The sequence below is a fragment of the Gavia stellata genome, chromosome Z (assembly GCF_030936135.1).
Source record: "Gavia stellata isolate bGavSte3 chromosome Z, bGavSte3.hap2, whole genome shotgun sequence".
Classification (NCBI taxonomy): domain Eukaryota; kingdom Metazoa; phylum Chordata; class Aves; order Gaviiformes; family Gaviidae; genus Gavia; species Gavia stellata.
The window spans coordinates 39,474,313-39,490,324 of NC_082637.1; the positions used below are offsets into that span (position 1 = coordinate 39,474,313).

Genomic DNA, 16,012 nt, shown 5'->3' on the forward strand with positions numbered 1-16,012 from the left:
GCTTGCTCCACAGTGCTTCCAGACCTCTGGACCAGTTGGTGTAACTAATTTCAACCAACTGCTTTCAACCCAGACCAATCCAAAGGGGGAAAAAAACCCTCATTAAAGTAATGACTTCTAACAGTACTGTATTCACATGTAGGTACCAACCTAGGAAAAAGTGAAGAGCACCTGAGGTGCACCTTCGGATTGCAGCCCTATGTGGAAAGAACATGCAACCTTAGCTTTTTACCTCTGACTAGGGTAACGAAGCTACCAATAGCTATGACTCAGGAGCAATCTGCATAATGCCATCATGAAAGACTCTATGTCCCAACACCTGCAACCAGCAGGAAAGAAGCCTGTGTCATTATGTGCAATCCTAAACTATTACAATTTATGCAAACTAATACCAATTGAAACCATTTTAGATAAATTAATGTGCGTGTTACACTGAGACATAGGAAGGACTTGAAATTTGACATTGCTGTGCATTAGCATAAGTAATCAAGTGTCATGGTTTTAAAAGATTGCTATGGATAGTCAATTTTTAGTTTCAGAGAATGTTATCAGCAAGTGCTCTTTATAGAGAGGTGCTTTGTACAGTCAAGATGACTCACTATATTATATACTCCTTACTAGACAGCTATGCAAAAAAAAAAGCTATGCTGCTCTGGCCATTACTTTCATTTGTCTAATTTTCCTCATATGATTTATTTATTTATTTATTTATAGGAAACTGTCCAGAAAGGTGCTACTAAAACTTTTATAATAAATTTTATGTTACTGCAAACAGGCTATTCCTTCTGCCTTTGTTTTCTTTTTAAGCCAGAAGGGATCTCTCCCAGCTCTCCCTTAGAATGGACACAAAACAGGGAAATCTCATTTCTGAGTGTACATGCATGTAAGTTTCACAGGAGAGAAGACATATGCAATGCTATGGACTACAAACCATTTTATTTCAGTTGTTCCTTTAAAGCTGTGTTAAAAAAGATAGAGATTAGATTTTTTTCCAAAACTGTGCTATGTAATAAAACAGTTTTAGTATGTATGCTTCATTTTGTTTCCATGAACAGCAAAGCTGGTACCACAGCCAAACAAACTACAGAAGCCTGCATCGCTGTCACAGTCACACATTTCACAAATACGATGGCTCACTCCCTCTCACTTAAATTCTCAGACCAATAAAAACTTCGTTACATGATATGGAAATTTCTCAGCTGTAATTTGGATTTTTTTAAACAAAGGTTTGTGATTACAGTGTATGAAAACACATGCACATAGTTAACTTGTCTATATTTACCTGATCCACAGAAGAAAGACTACCAAACTTTACACAAACCTTACAGTTAATACCAGAACAAGGATATGAAAACCCTCAATTACTAGGAACTGAAGAATGTAATGTAAAAGCTTCGTCTCACATAAAAAACAAATTTTCTCCTTCTTAAAGGATATCTCAGTTCAGAGGAAAACAGGAGTTAAATCAAGCAAATTTACATGAGGAGACAGGAACTTTAAAGTGCCTGCAATTATTTTGTACATTGTCAGTATAACTTTAGTTTTAGTGGCAGCAGTAATTTTTAAGGATTGTAAATTAATAGAAACAGTTTATGAAGTAGCATTCAAACTGCACATGAACAAAATTTGAAAAATTCATAGAAAGCATTCCCAAATCAGGGAATACTGCATATATAGCATGTCCTTATGGAAATGATGGGCATTACTGGTACTTAGCACTTCTAAGAACCTAGACAACACTGAACAGAGCAAGTCATCCTTATTTTGAAATATGTTTTTCCCAAACCTTCTTAATCCATTCCTAGCATATATAACTTGGAAAAGTTACATGGCACCGTACTTCAGCTTCTGAACCCCCAAAATGACTATGACCCTGATTTCTCTCATCAGCGTAACTGTATTATTACAAATTCTTTACCATCAGCTTGGCAGTGATACAAGCTGATGTGGCCAAATACAAAGCAGTAATGATGCACAATGTGTGGTCAGCTAGTGAGATGAGATAAGCCTCATCACAAGCTAAAGTCCTGGCTAGAATTTTATAGTGTAGTGCAAATTCTGATACTACTTTTAATACTGCAGGACTTGAATTTTCGTAAATTTCAACAACACCTGAATAAAATGGCAAGTATTATTGTCAGATTTTAGAAACTAAACTGAAACTAAACTAACATGCGAATGTTGGACATAATATTTAATTGCATATAGATGCACAAATCACTTCCAATTGTAATTAACAGCTCCTTTAATTGAAAGTGTCACAATTACTTTCCTTCTCTAGAAATGACAAGTCTCAAATCTTCAGCTGAATTGTGATCTTCCCAGTTTTCTCCTTACCTTCATTTTCAATGACAACATGAAGACAGGATAATTTTAAAGTTCTCATACTTTAAACTTATTCTAACCCCATTTCGTTAGAACTGGAAAACAATCCTTGTTTGAAATATCTAGTTAGAGTTTCATTAGGAAATACTATTGAAAATAAATTGAATAGGCTTGCCCTTACCTTGGTAGGAAGACACTTTCCACTACATAGAAGTCCTGCATAAGAACATCTCTGTCTGGTTTTGATGTAAGGCTTCCTACTGTGTAGCCTATTCCCAGCTGAATAGCACCTTTAATAGCTGAGGATGCAGTCTGTATAGAAAGTAAGAATTCAAGCATGAGTTTACTAAAAATAGATTTCTGTTATTAGTACCATTATATGCTAAACTCTAACATTTTTGTAATAACAACACCATGTCGTCTTTATGTCCTAGACCTCAGAGAGATGACTGCTTTTCAGTTAAAAGATTTAAAAGAAACACTATGTTGTAGCAAAAGCTACAAAAATCAATTCTCTGGTTGTACAGACTGAGACTTTTCAAACTGCCCAAATAATTTAGACATTGGGTTCTAACTCATCATAGAATCATAGAATCTCAGGTTCCAAGGATCTCAAGGATCATCTGGTCCAACCTTTCTTGGCAAAAAAACGGTCTGGACAAGATGGCCCAGCACCCTGTCCAGCCAAATCTTAAGTGTGTCCAATGTTGGGGAATCCATCACTTCCCTGGGGAGATTATTCCAATGGCTGATTGTTCTCATTGTGAAAAATTTTCCTCTTGTGTCCAATTGGAGTCTGCCCGGGAGAAACTTGCACCCATTGCCCCTCATCTTTTCCATGTGACTCCTTGTAAAAAGGGAGTCTCCATCTTCTTTGTAGCCAACCTTTAAATACTGGAACATGGTGATGAGGTCTCCCCTAAGCCTTCTTTTCTCAAGGCTGAACAAACCCAGTTTTCTCTCAGCCTTTCCTCATACGGCTTCCCAGTCCTTTGATCATCTTTGTGGCCCTTCTCTGGACCCTCTCCAGTCTGTCCACGTCTTTTCTGTATAGCGGGGACCAAAACTGAACATAGTATTCCAGGTGTGGCCTGACAAATGCTGAGTAGTGTGGGATAATGACTTTTTTATCTCTGCTGGTGATGCCCTTGTTGATGCAACCCAGCATCCTGTTGGCTTTCTTTGCCGCAGCAGCAGCACACTGTTCACTCATATTGATCTTGTTGTCCGCCTGGACCCCCAGACCCTTTCCACAGAGCTGCTCCCCAGCTGGGTAGATCCCAGCCTGTGCTGCACTCCTGGATTATGCTTTCCCAGGTTTTCCCAGACCTTACATTTGTCCTTCTTGAACTTCATAAGGTTCTTGTTAGCCCACTCTTCCAGCCTATCCAGGCCTTCCTGCAGGGTGGCTCTCCCTTCTGAAGCGTCCACTTCCCCACTCAGTTTGGTATATGTATTGGGTTTGCGTGGAAGCGCTTTGGTAGCAGGGGGGGCTACAGGGGTGGGTTCTGTGAGAAGCTGCTAGAAGCTTCTCCTATGTCTGATAGAGCCAATGCCAGCCGACTTCAAGACGGATCTGCCACTGGCTAAGGCTGAGCTAATCAGCAACAGTGGTAGCGCCTCTGTGATAACATATTTAAGAAGGGGGGAAAAACCAGGAAGCGGCAGCCAGAGAAGAGAGGAGTGAGAATATGTGAGAGAAACAACTCTGCAGACACCAAGGTCAGTGAAGAAGGAGGGGGAGGAGGTGCTCCAGGCACCGGAGCAGAGATTCCCCTGCAGCCCGTGGTGAAGACCATGGTGAAGCAGGTTGTCCCCCTGCAGCCCATGGAGGTCCACGGTGGAGCAGATATCCACCTGCAGCCCATGGAGGACCCCACGCTGGAGCAGGTGGATGCCCGAAGGAGGCTGTGATCCTGTGGGAAGCCCATGCTGGAGCAGGCTCCTGGCAGGACCTGTGGAGCCGTGGAGAGAGGAGCCCACGCTGGAGCAGGTTTGCTGGCAGGACTTGCGACTCTGTGGGGGACCCACGCTGGAGCAGTCTGTTCAGGAAGGACTGCACCCCGTGGAAAGGACCCATTCTGGAGCAGTTCGTGAAGAACTGCAGCCCGTGGGAAGAACCCACATTGGAGAAGTTCGTGGAGAACTGTCTCCTGTGGGAGGGACCCCACGCTGGAGCAGGGGAAGAGTGTGAGGAGGAAGGAGCGGCAGAAACAACGTGTGATGAACTGACCGCAACCCCCATTCCCCATCCCCCTGCGCCGCTCAGGGGGGGAAGAGGTTCGGGTGTGAAGTTGAGCCCGGGAAGAAGGGAGGGGTGGGGGGAAGGTGTTGTTTTTTTAAGATTTGGTTTTACTTCTCATTATCCTACTGATTTTGATTGGTAATAAATTAAACTAATTTCCCCAAGTCAAGTCTATTTAGCCCATGATGGTAGTTGGTGAGTGATCTCCCTATGTCCTTATCTCAACCTACGAGCCTTTTCCTCGTATTTTCTCTCTCCTGTCCAGCTGAGGAAGGGGAGTGAGTGAGCAGCTGTGTGGTGATTAGTCCGGCTGGGCTTAAACCACGACAGTATCATTAGCAAAATTCATCAGGGTACACTGGATCCCATCACCCAGATCACTTACGAAGACATTAAAAAGCGTTGGGCCCAATATCGATCCCTGGGGGACCCCAGTCGTGACAGGTTGCCAGTTTGAAAAGGAGTTATTTACCACCACCCTCTGGGTGTGGCCTGTCAGCCAGTTCCCCACCCACCTCACAGACCACTTGTCTAGACCATAACACATCAGTTTCTCCAGGAGGAGGCTGTGGGAAACCATGCTGAAAACCTTCGAAAAATCCAAGTAGACAATGCCCACCGCTCACCCCACATCAACCGAGTAGGTTACTTTGTCATAGAAGGAGATCAAGTTTGTCAAACACAATTTGCCCTTGGTGAACCTGTGCTGGCTTTTCCCCATCATGTGCTTCATTTGACTTGTGATAGCCCCCAGGAAGATTCGTTCCATAAGTTTCCCAGGGACTGAAGTAAGACTGATGGGCCTATAATTTCCTGGATCCTCCTTTAAGCCCTTCTTGTACATGAGGGTGACATTAGCCTTTGTCCAGTCTTTTCAGATGCCCCTGGATCTGCACAACTTCTTAAAGATAATGGAGAGCCGCCTTGCAATGACGTCAGCCAGTTCTGTTAACATCCTTGGGTGGATATTGTCTATCTATTTGTGGAGGTCAAGCTCCTGTTAATAGTCCACATAGCAACTCTTCCTTCACTGATGGTGGGTCTCTGTTCACATCAACCTGGATTTTGCTCCCAAGGCCTGGGACCCAACAGTGCTGGTAAAAACAGAGGTGAAGAAAATGTTGAGACTCTCTGCCTTTTGAGCATTGTTGGAGACTAATTCACCTCTCCTTTTTAACAGCAGGCCGATATTTTCCTTGTGTTTCTGCTTGTTGTTTATGTACCTGAAGAACACTTTCTTGCAGTTTTTGACATCTCTGGCCAATTTCAATTCGAGCTGAGCTTTTGCTTTTCTAACTGCATCTCTGCATGCCCTGGCAATGCCCTTGTGGGTGTTTGTCCGCTTTTCCATCTCTGGTACACTTGTCTTTTGGGTTTGAGCAGACTCAGCAGCTCGCAGTTACGCCAAGGGAGTCTGCTGCTCCACCTACTTCCCTTACCTTTAAAGGGGATGAACTGGTTTTGTGCTTCCAGGAGAGCTTTCTTGAAAAACTCCCAGCACTCACTAGCTCCTTTATTGTCCATCAAATCTTCCCACAGAATCCCTCTCAACTGAGCTCTGAGTGAGCTGAAGTTTGCCTTTCTAAAACCTTTGTCTGCAGTGCCTCATTCCTGGTTTGCAGGTCTAACATTTGTATGAGGAAGCAGTCCTCCACGCATTCCAAGAACTTGATGTGAGTTGCTGCATTGTTCTACCAACAAACGTCTGGGTACTTGAAGTCACCCATAAGAACCAGGTTCTGTTGACCCAAAGCTTGCTTAAGTGAGCCAAATATTGCTTCGTTGGCCTTATCACCTTGGTTTGGAGGTTGGTGGCAGATGCTTACTCTAGAGATCCCCCTTGGAGACGAGCCTTCTGATCTTGACCCAGAGGCATTCGATAGGGCTCCCACAATCGCTGTAGTTAACTTCTATACATTCAAGGTTCTCCTTAACATAGAGTGCAACTCCTCCTCCTTTTTTTCTTCCCTGCCTGTCTTTATGGAACAGCCTATAACCATCCATTGCTATCTTCTTAAGACATTTCCAATCTAACTGGACATTCAAACTGCTTCAGGAGTTTGAAACAGCATGCATTATCTTCTGGAAAAAACAGTCACAAATTCCAGGCGATTGTACATGCAAGCCAAGGCATCAGAATGCAGGCTAATGGTTTAAATGAAGATTCTGGATACAACTGTATCTATTAAGTTCTGCTTAACAGTCAATGCAAGAGGTGCATTAACTGGGGGGAATCCAGAGAGAAATAAACATGATGAGGAAGTCTCTATATAAAAATCTATAGGCATAGAGTGAAATGACTTAAATTCAATGAACAGGGCTTGCAGGGGAGAGAAGGGTTCAAAAGGACAGCACCAAATTGTGGAAGATACTGTATATACGTAAATTGAGACCATGTCTGAAACTTTCTCACACTGACTAGCCAATTCTGCTGGATGGATTAAAAAAATGGCAGAACTGAGTCAAAATAAGAATTCCTTTCTTGACTAATTTCTTAAGAAAAGATGGAAGGAGTGAATAAAGAAAACCATTGGGAAGGGAAAGAAGGCTATCAGGGAGGGCATATCTTCCTTTGGCATGGTGTATTTTCACCAGTTTGAAGATACCATTTTGGTGCCTGTTTTCAGGTTTTACCACCCACCCACCAAACAAGCAAGAGACTCTCTCAGTGGAAGCAAAGAACACCAGAAGTTTAATGGTCAGAACTACTTCAGCACTTGAACAAAAACATTTCAGGAGTGGGAATTACGTAAGAAAGGGTTCAAGTACACAAAACTACTCTTGTTATAGTTCTCGGAACAGCATATGCTAAAGTGACTGCTTATTTTTAGGAAAGAAAAGACAGAGATGTGTAGCTCCTAAATATTAAGGCTGCACACCAAGCAGAACTTGCACTTGCGTAACAGTTTAGAACAGGCAATTTGGTGGGAACAAACAACACCACCATTCTTAGACTGCTACTGTGACTATTAAAATATTTGGCTTTGTGTCATAAGAAGATTCACATTTTTCTTTCCTTGAAAGGCCTCTATTCATGAATGATTAATGCCCAACAAAAGCAGTACTTATGTAACTTTGATCAAACCAATACACATACAAATAAAGTTCCTGCTTCATAGCTGGATGCCCATCTCGTTCACTGGCACAGCAAGGGGCTGTGTCTGAAAAAGCAGCAGATAGCACAGTACTGTATTTTATGAGAGAGGATAAGCCATTCCAAAAAAAAACCACCAAAAACCACCAACACAAAAAAAACCCCACAAGGCAGGTAACCTGGCAATGTGATTTCAAGAGGAGAACTCTGGATCACTTTTCAAGCTCATAAACAATTTCTGTAGGATTTTTGCAAATTCAAAAGACCTACAGCCTCTGGAGGGCAGAATGTAAGGCCTTCTACTAGGATGGTGCAGATCTTACCTACAAGGTTACCTTTGTGTTAATTTCCACTCCTATTCAAGAGTGCCTTTAGTAATCACCTGTCATTTCTGCAGCAGTCACAGCAATGTGTTTAACAGAAAAGCAATGTTGTGAAATCATTCAGGATACTTTAACAACCATTTTAAAACAAATTGATAGCAGCTACAACATGCTGGAGGCAATTGCCTGCCTGAGGTCAATTGTTTGTGAACCACTGTTATAAGTTAACCCCAACAAAGGCTGGTCACCCAATGTCACCATAGCAAATGACAGGTTTTTGTTTTCACAAGCCTTAAAATGAAAACAAAACAAACCTTGGAATTTGTCTCAATACAAACACTTGTTTTGGTCTAATTTCTTTATTACTATTACTTTGTGATTAAGAACAGAATCCAAGGAAGAGATTAAAAAGCTGCTCCTCAAGCCTTAGAGGAAATGTTCTTGATTCATCGATTTTATTACTACAAAAATATATTTACTGGAATGTACAAATGCAAAAAATTCAACTCTCTCACACTTTTTTCCTTACTCAGGCACCTCTTTGAATGCCCATGAAGGCAGCAAAATCTAGTTCCAAACTGAAGTCCCTTATTTCGTTCAAGTCTTCTTGAATACTCTCCTGCTGTAGAGCAAGCAACAAAACTCAGCAACCTTCTGTGCCAAGAGTTCTTTCTTTTAAAGACTAAGGCAAATTTTTCTTCCTATTAGCCTCATGCAGAGCTGCAGAAAGTGGCCCTGAGTCCATGTATCAGCTATAACTGTACAGCTGACAGTGCACAGTGACCGTACAGTGACTCTTGGATCATTTATATATTATCAACACCTTCTGAAGCTCTAAGAAATGAAAGGATGAGAATAATCAGCAGGATAAAAAACTTCAGCTGATGAATTTTATGCTATGAAACGGATCGGATTTGTAGCAAATGGTGCACACTGTGACAACTGTCTTTGCTACCGAAAGGGGGAAACAAAGCAAAAGTTTTACCATCATCCTTTTGCTGATTAGGGTATTACTGTCTACTGCACAGGTGCTTTGGTGGTTTCTGTACTGACAATGAAGACAGCAACCCATAAAAAATTTTCCAGTTTCAGACTAAACTTTTATTGACTGTGATACTGTTGATCCTAATGTGCCAGGCCAGGATCTGCCCTGCTTGACAACATGTAACAGCATAAACTCGAATGGGTGTAGGCACACAACCTCATCTCTCTCAGACCAGCCAAGGTCTTACTGACTTACACTAGTCTTCACTTCCAATGGTAGTGTTGAAAAGGACAGACCTGCTCTTTCCTCTCCAGCCCCCAAATCTAGGCATTGGTACTCCTCCCACTGTGCCAGCAACAGTTTCTCTGTGTCCAGCCAACCAGTTACAAAAGAGCTAGCTGATACAACTACAAGTTTTCAGCAGGATCAGCTCCCCAATTCGCGTAAGCACTCACGTCAGCCACCCATCTGAATAAAAAAAAAATAATCACACCCTCACAGCATAAAACAAATTGGATAGAGCTTGTATTTGTCTTTCTGCTGGCTGCAGGAGGACAAGTGAAGTCTGAACTAACAAAAAGCCTACCTCCTCGAAAATCAAGGTGTCATCACCTCCTGAACACATCTCAATGGACACTGAATTTATGTTAGCTCAGTGCTTTGTGCCATATGCCAGCACACTCTTGTCTTGGTAGTGGGACTCCTGGATTTCTCTCCAATCCACAACCAGGATCAGGTACAGTTTCTCCCCACTCTTAAGTTTTCAACAAAAGTTAGTGCAGGAGAGAAAAGCAAGACTTTCACACTAATTCAGGTTAAACTGTACCTTATGTAGATAATGAGAAGGGAAGTATAAAACTATGACTAAGTATAATGTAAATTACAATTTCTGCAGCCATGCAAACTAAGAAATTGCCCATTCCCTGTACTACTGACCCAGAGTGCCAGTATTTCAAAGCAGATAGGGAGATTTCTCTCCCACCTACCACCAGATGTCCGTTAAATGGGAACAGATCAGCAAAGGGAAGAGAGCTGCATTTCAGGAAGACATGTACTGGGGATAAAGTGCTCCAGGAGAAGTCCCACAATTTCTGAACTGTTGAGACAAAAAGCCTCCCAGACAGACTCTGCTAGACCCAGCTCTACATTCAACAAATGGGATCACCCTACCTCTTTAGATTGCTCTATATCCGAGTAATAGATTAGCAAATAATAGAGGGATTTATTGTAACGACTTTGTTATTTTCATCTCAAGCTATAAAATTATGAAGAACATTATTATGAGATACACTGTATCTCGTAATGCTTAGGTAATTCTACCTTTTAGTCAGTCTGCCTTGGTGTCCACAATATGAACATATTCAAAACAAAACTTAATCCTCCCTCCTGTCTACTGCCTCTCCACAGTTTTATCCCTGCAGATAAAAGCTTAAATTGCCTTCGTTCTGATGAAACATGCCTTTGCCCCTTTTTGTCAAAAGTAACTACATATTTTCTCTATATTTGTCATAAAAGGCCTGTAGAGATGAAAAATTTTAAGCAAAGTCATAAAGTATAACAACAGGCTACAGGATGGAAACAGAATATAATACGGAATACAAACAGTTAAGTATATGGAGCATCTGCATCACTGATAAATATTGTAGCACTAGATGTACTGTCTCATGAATTACTGTTCTCTACAGATGGGTCTTTCACTTGCTCTACATCACTCCAAGCTGAAATACTTTTCCAGAGTAGCAAAATAAATGAGACTTAAATCCTTTTCAAATCAGGTATTAAGTTTGCACATGACCCCACAAATGTACTAAGTAGGATTTTAACATTGCTTTTCCTACAGATAATCACTTTCAAGCTAGTTCTGTAAAATATACATTTGTTACTTTCATAAAAGAAAGGTGTTAATCAGATACACATAATGTATGTAAAGGCAGTTTACATTCAGATAACAAAAAAATCAACTGAACTGAAGCTATTTAACAACTGTGCAAGTTAGGGATAATGCTATTGAAAGGATTGGAAAAGTTTGTCCTTTAAAAAAAATGAAAAAAATCCAGGGATGACAAACATATAGGTACTATAGTTCCAGAAAGTATATTACACGTTGCACAATAATTATTTCCATTAGAGTGTGAAGGTTGTAAATGGCTGGCAAACCTAACTAACCACTGATGTGGTGGTAAAGGATTGGTTCTGAGTACATAGCGCACAAAGACTTCAGGTATGGTAAATAGGTTTATTCTTTCGAACAAATTTTCTTGTGTTTTCTCCATATTTGTAGGGGGCTATTAATGAAAGAAAACAAATCATTTAACGAACCATGAGCAGAGAGAAACTGGTTGGGACATAGGTTTCATTTCATTTAATAAAAGTTCCCCTTTCATTCACAAAGTTATTTTCCCATTCTGCTTTCAATTCTCAGTTGTTCTTTGCCAAGTCTTTATGCATTCCCCACAAGCAGCTCGTGAAAAATGTAACTCTAACATTCTTGCCTTCTTTAAAAGTAGGCATCCTAGCGATGTCCTTTAGGACTGCGTGGATGTAAACTTTGTCCTTGTTTATCTGTTCTCCCTTTTTATAACTCATTTTACCACAGCTGAAATTTGGCCTATGAACTTTCTGAGGCAAAGATGGTGATTCTTCCAGAAGACATTTGCCTTATTGCAGGTGCTATAAAGCAATGAAAAAAAATGAACTCTGCCTCAGCAACTCCACCTCATTATCACTCTGTAAGGCAAGATGTTTGCTTTCTTTCACCCTCTGTACTACTGTCATTCAAACAGGTTTTAAAATCTGCCTAATGAAATGGTAGAGATAAGTAGTTACCACAGTTCTGCGTAAGAGATGGGGAGAAAAAGGCATCTGAGCAAAAGCCACCACTGATTAACACTGCTCTGCAGCCACACTTCCCACAATGTAGCTGCCATTAGTTATTTTCTTTCTACTACTGCCTGTGAAGAAGCCCGCTCTCATTTCCCTCACCAGCCCACCCTGCTGCTTGGCGGGACTTAATGAACTAGATTGGTGTAGAATAGCTGCCTTCCTTCAGGCAGTGTTCTCAGTGAAGTTAAAAAAAAAAAAAAAAAAAATGAAATCCACAGGGTGTCCCTTGGTGAAAATGATTCAGGCCACATGGGTTAGGCCAGATGTGAATTTTCTACTACAAGTGAGCATTTGTTCTTCAGTTATAGTGGTTATCAAAAGTACCAGGAATCCACACACACTATCACTCCCATGCAAACACAGTTTATCTTTTCCAGACTCCTGAATGGATACTAAGCCTCCATAAATTGTGTAAACCCCTTAAGCCAAACCACCTGAGGAGAGCGTCTGTTGAAAAACAGTATGTCTTCCTCAAGCAACATTTAAAAAGAGCTCTCTTTGAACATTAGGAAGTTGCAATTAAATTCAAGATGTATGTGTGGTTATTGCCTAGTCAGTTGCTTCTGCACTAGAGCTCTCTCATCTTTGAATGCCTGCTGTGCTTACAGTCCCACTGAAACAACACTTCTTGCAGCTGCTTATGCTGAAGCTTCTGGAGGTGGCTACCCCATCTCAGCACGCTCTCTGCAGCTGCCACATTTGAGCTTTCAATTTCCTTTTACATTAAATCACAAACGGACACAAAAATAGTTACTGGAAAATCCCACTGACTGAACTACTTTTACTGTTTCTCCACAACTTGTAACCACGGGTCACTACAGCCATGGTAGTCCTTCACTCTTCCTTCAGTTCACATTGTTTTTCTCTCTATCAAATACTTGTCCAGCTGCTGCAGGTCACACTTCATGAAGCTGTACTTCTGCCCATCACCCTCACCTCTGAGTCTTGCTGCTGGGATGGGGCAGGCTCGGGGGGGGGGGGGGGGGGGGGGGGCCGGGGCGGGGGGCGTAAATGGCTATTACTAAGTTGTTCTTTCTTCCTACAGAACAAAATTACCTTAGTGCCACTAGTCTGCTTTGCAAGAAGCAGCTGTGACCTCCAGAAGAAAATTCTACTCAGTATTTTTCTTACAATAAGGCAATCTATAACTCAAAATAACCAGAAAGACAGGTATTTATTTGTACAGTGCAGATGTAATTAGAAATGGTGCCATAGACCTAGAAAAATAAAGGTCTGCAGCAAAGAGTAGAAAAATCCAGGGTCTGTCTCTTCTTTCAGAAAGCTCAAATTATACTGGTCTATGCCATGTTCTTTTGTCTTTCTTTTTCTTTGCACCCTAGAGTGATGCCTTATTACAAACTAATGCAGCACTACATGCTGCTTTATATAGTGTTGGCTGTGCTTTCTAAATTATACATATCAATAGCTGTGCTATTGAAATATAAATAGTAGAACTTATCTTTTTCTGGCATACTATGCTGATCACTAGCATAAATGCTAGATCATTAAACAAGTGCAACTGATAACACTGTATCATTTTTTTTCCATCTTTATACAATTACTGTTCAAAGTTGGTGAAAGTAGTTTTCGTGTAGTTCTTTGAATAATGTTAACAACTTTGTCAGGATGCTCTCCCAGGAAACAGTTAAGACATCCACACATTAGATTCTTCCAGCTCAACTGTTGTCAGAATGATTTTCTGACCCAAGCTGAGTATGATTTCCCTTCATTTTCCAAAACTGGATTCAGGTGACTCCATGGCTTTCAGTTAATTTTTCCTCCATTCCAAAACATTTATGCTGAAGTTTCAGGAGTAGCCATGAATCCAAGTGCTTTGGATCTTCTCTCTATCTCTCCGAGACAAAGAATTTGAGATCTGTAAGTTTGGTAGTAGCCATTGCTCCAGGCAAAGCCACTAAAGACAGTCATTTCAGTATCTTTGCAGATGTACGAAGTGCTCAAAAGTCTGCCATTGAAAACACAGGTCCCAGTGTAGCAAAAACGCCAGTAGCGAAGTTTCAATGCCTGCAAGAATAAGTACCCCACCTGCAGACATTAGACATAGGGCATAAGCCAATGCCAAATGTGATGCAGTAACGCTGCTCGTACGTGCTTGCAAGCCCTAACAATAGGTAGCTGGTTTCCTTTATTCAGGCAAATTCCCTTTGCTCCTGGGCAAAGTGACTCACACTTATGATACGTAGTTTTGAACAGGTTATGTAAAGTGCTTGTAATACGCCAAGCAGAAGAGCCACAAGATATGTAATAATGAGAAACACAGCCTAATTGTATACATGTGTGGCAGCCTTCAGATTACAAATAGAGATTTTGGTAATCTAGTAGCAGGTTTCCACAACAAGTGCACTATCTGTATCTTTGTTTGCTGGTGTGATTTTCTTCTACACACTTAGTGTGCTTTGACAGACCTCTCTGTGCCCCATTCTTGCCATCCTATCTAGTGTTCTGCCATGCCATCCTAATATTAAGCATCAGGATGCTACTGAAATCTGTTTTGTCAGGAAGCAGATTTAGGGATTATTGTGTGATTGATGACATCGCAATGCAAAAGCTGCATGTGTGTCAGCAGCTTCTCACAACAAAGTCTGCAGAATATCAGGAAGAAATGAAAAAAAGTGGCTATTGCATACTCCAGATTTCAGTGACAAGACTGTGATGGATATCCAAGAGAAGCTACAGTCTGGTGACTGCATTTTGTTGCCAGGCTCCTTTGCTACTTTGCTCAGGATCTTCAAGCATGAAATGGAGCAAATAACCACAGCCTCTCTCTTCCCCACCCCCGCCCCCATTTCTCTCTTTCTGAAAAAAAACCCAAACAAAACAAAAAAACCCAAAACAAACCAAACAAAACCAACCCAACCCAACCAACCAAAAAAACCTCATCCTCAAAGAGCTGACCACAGTTTGCATAATTTAAGATTTCTTTGATGTCAAAGTTATTTGAATCCCCTACCTTAAAAGCTGCATTGAACATAAATCTGTGAAGTTTCTCTTCCATTAACTAAATTCTTTGATTAGGGTAACTGAAATCTTTTGAATTACATTCACACCATAAACTTCGCAACTTCTTGAAATTTACAGATACAGAGAAAACCCAGGAGAAGTTTCAGAGATTATAACACTTGTAGCAAATGACTGCAGCTGAACAGCCCAACAGACCCATCTTAAATAACACCACTTTAAAGAGAGGATATGCAAGGGAAGGTTGTTGCTTTCAAAAGAAAAAAACAAAAACAAAACCAAAAAGTTGTGTTCCATCATCTCTCAAGGGCTTTGACTAAATAATATTAGACAATTAAAAGCCAGAAGAGCATTTATGTCAGACTGCAGTGGCAGAAAAACTAAAAGCTAAAAAAAAAATAAAGAAATAAGAGCTGAACAAAGAAGCGTGATTCATAATAGAAACTGTGCCACTGCATGGTCTAGTTATGCATTTCAGAGCCTGAAAGGATCTTGTAGCAATGCTACTGCAAGGCCTCCCACAAAGTTTTAGTAATGCAAGAAATTTTCTTGGAGATCCAAGGTGTTTACATTCGTGCAGCTGGCAAGTCAGATTTTCTTCTGCCAGGGAGGTGGGCCAAAACTTGACTATAGTAGGAAATTAAAGAAATGCAGGTTTAATTAATTCAGTTAAAGATGTTATCTACCTCTATTTTAGCTGAGCTGAATAAAATCATAAAGAAAATATTGGAAGAATCTAAAGTCCCAGAAATGCAACTGATAGGCCTACAGACTACTTATTATTTTGGAAAGCTTTATCCTGGATGAAGTCAGAGATGGTCTCCTGGAGAAAGCTCATTTTTACCTGACTAAGTTGATCTTAAAAACAAGAAGAAAACAGTCATTACTCCAGATGTTTGTAATATATGGATAGCTCTTCTAACTAATCTACGTAGATTCAGGACACGTTTGGAACATATTGCTACTACACAGCAAAGATACTATAGGTCAGAAATAAACTTTTCCATTACAAACAAGATTCCTTTTTTTCCCCCAGGATGAACAGGGAAGTAGTCATTTTGGGAAATCTCCCAAGGCCAAACTGTGCTAAAGAGTTACAGCGGCCCAAATACCCTGATGCATACACACAGAGGAAAAGACAAGCATGTTTTGAGGATTGCCCATTTTCACCAGTGAAT

At 40.9% G+C, this 16,012-nt stretch overlaps 1 protein-coding gene across 1 annotated transcript in view; it reads right to left on the bottom strand.

The window, feature by feature from the left end:
* The window catches only part of PIP5K1B (phosphatidylinositol-4-phosphate 5-kinase type 1 beta), an 80,458-nt gene that overhangs the window by 59,513 nt on the left and 4,933 nt on the right, over nucleotides 1-16,012 (bottom strand). The window contains exon 3 of the mRNA XM_059833589.1: nucleotides 2,507-2,637. Within this exon, the coding sequence (XP_059689572.1) occupies nucleotides 2,507-2,637 (131 nt within the window). The remainder of the gene's footprint in view (nucleotides 1-2,506; nucleotides 2,638-16,012) is intronic.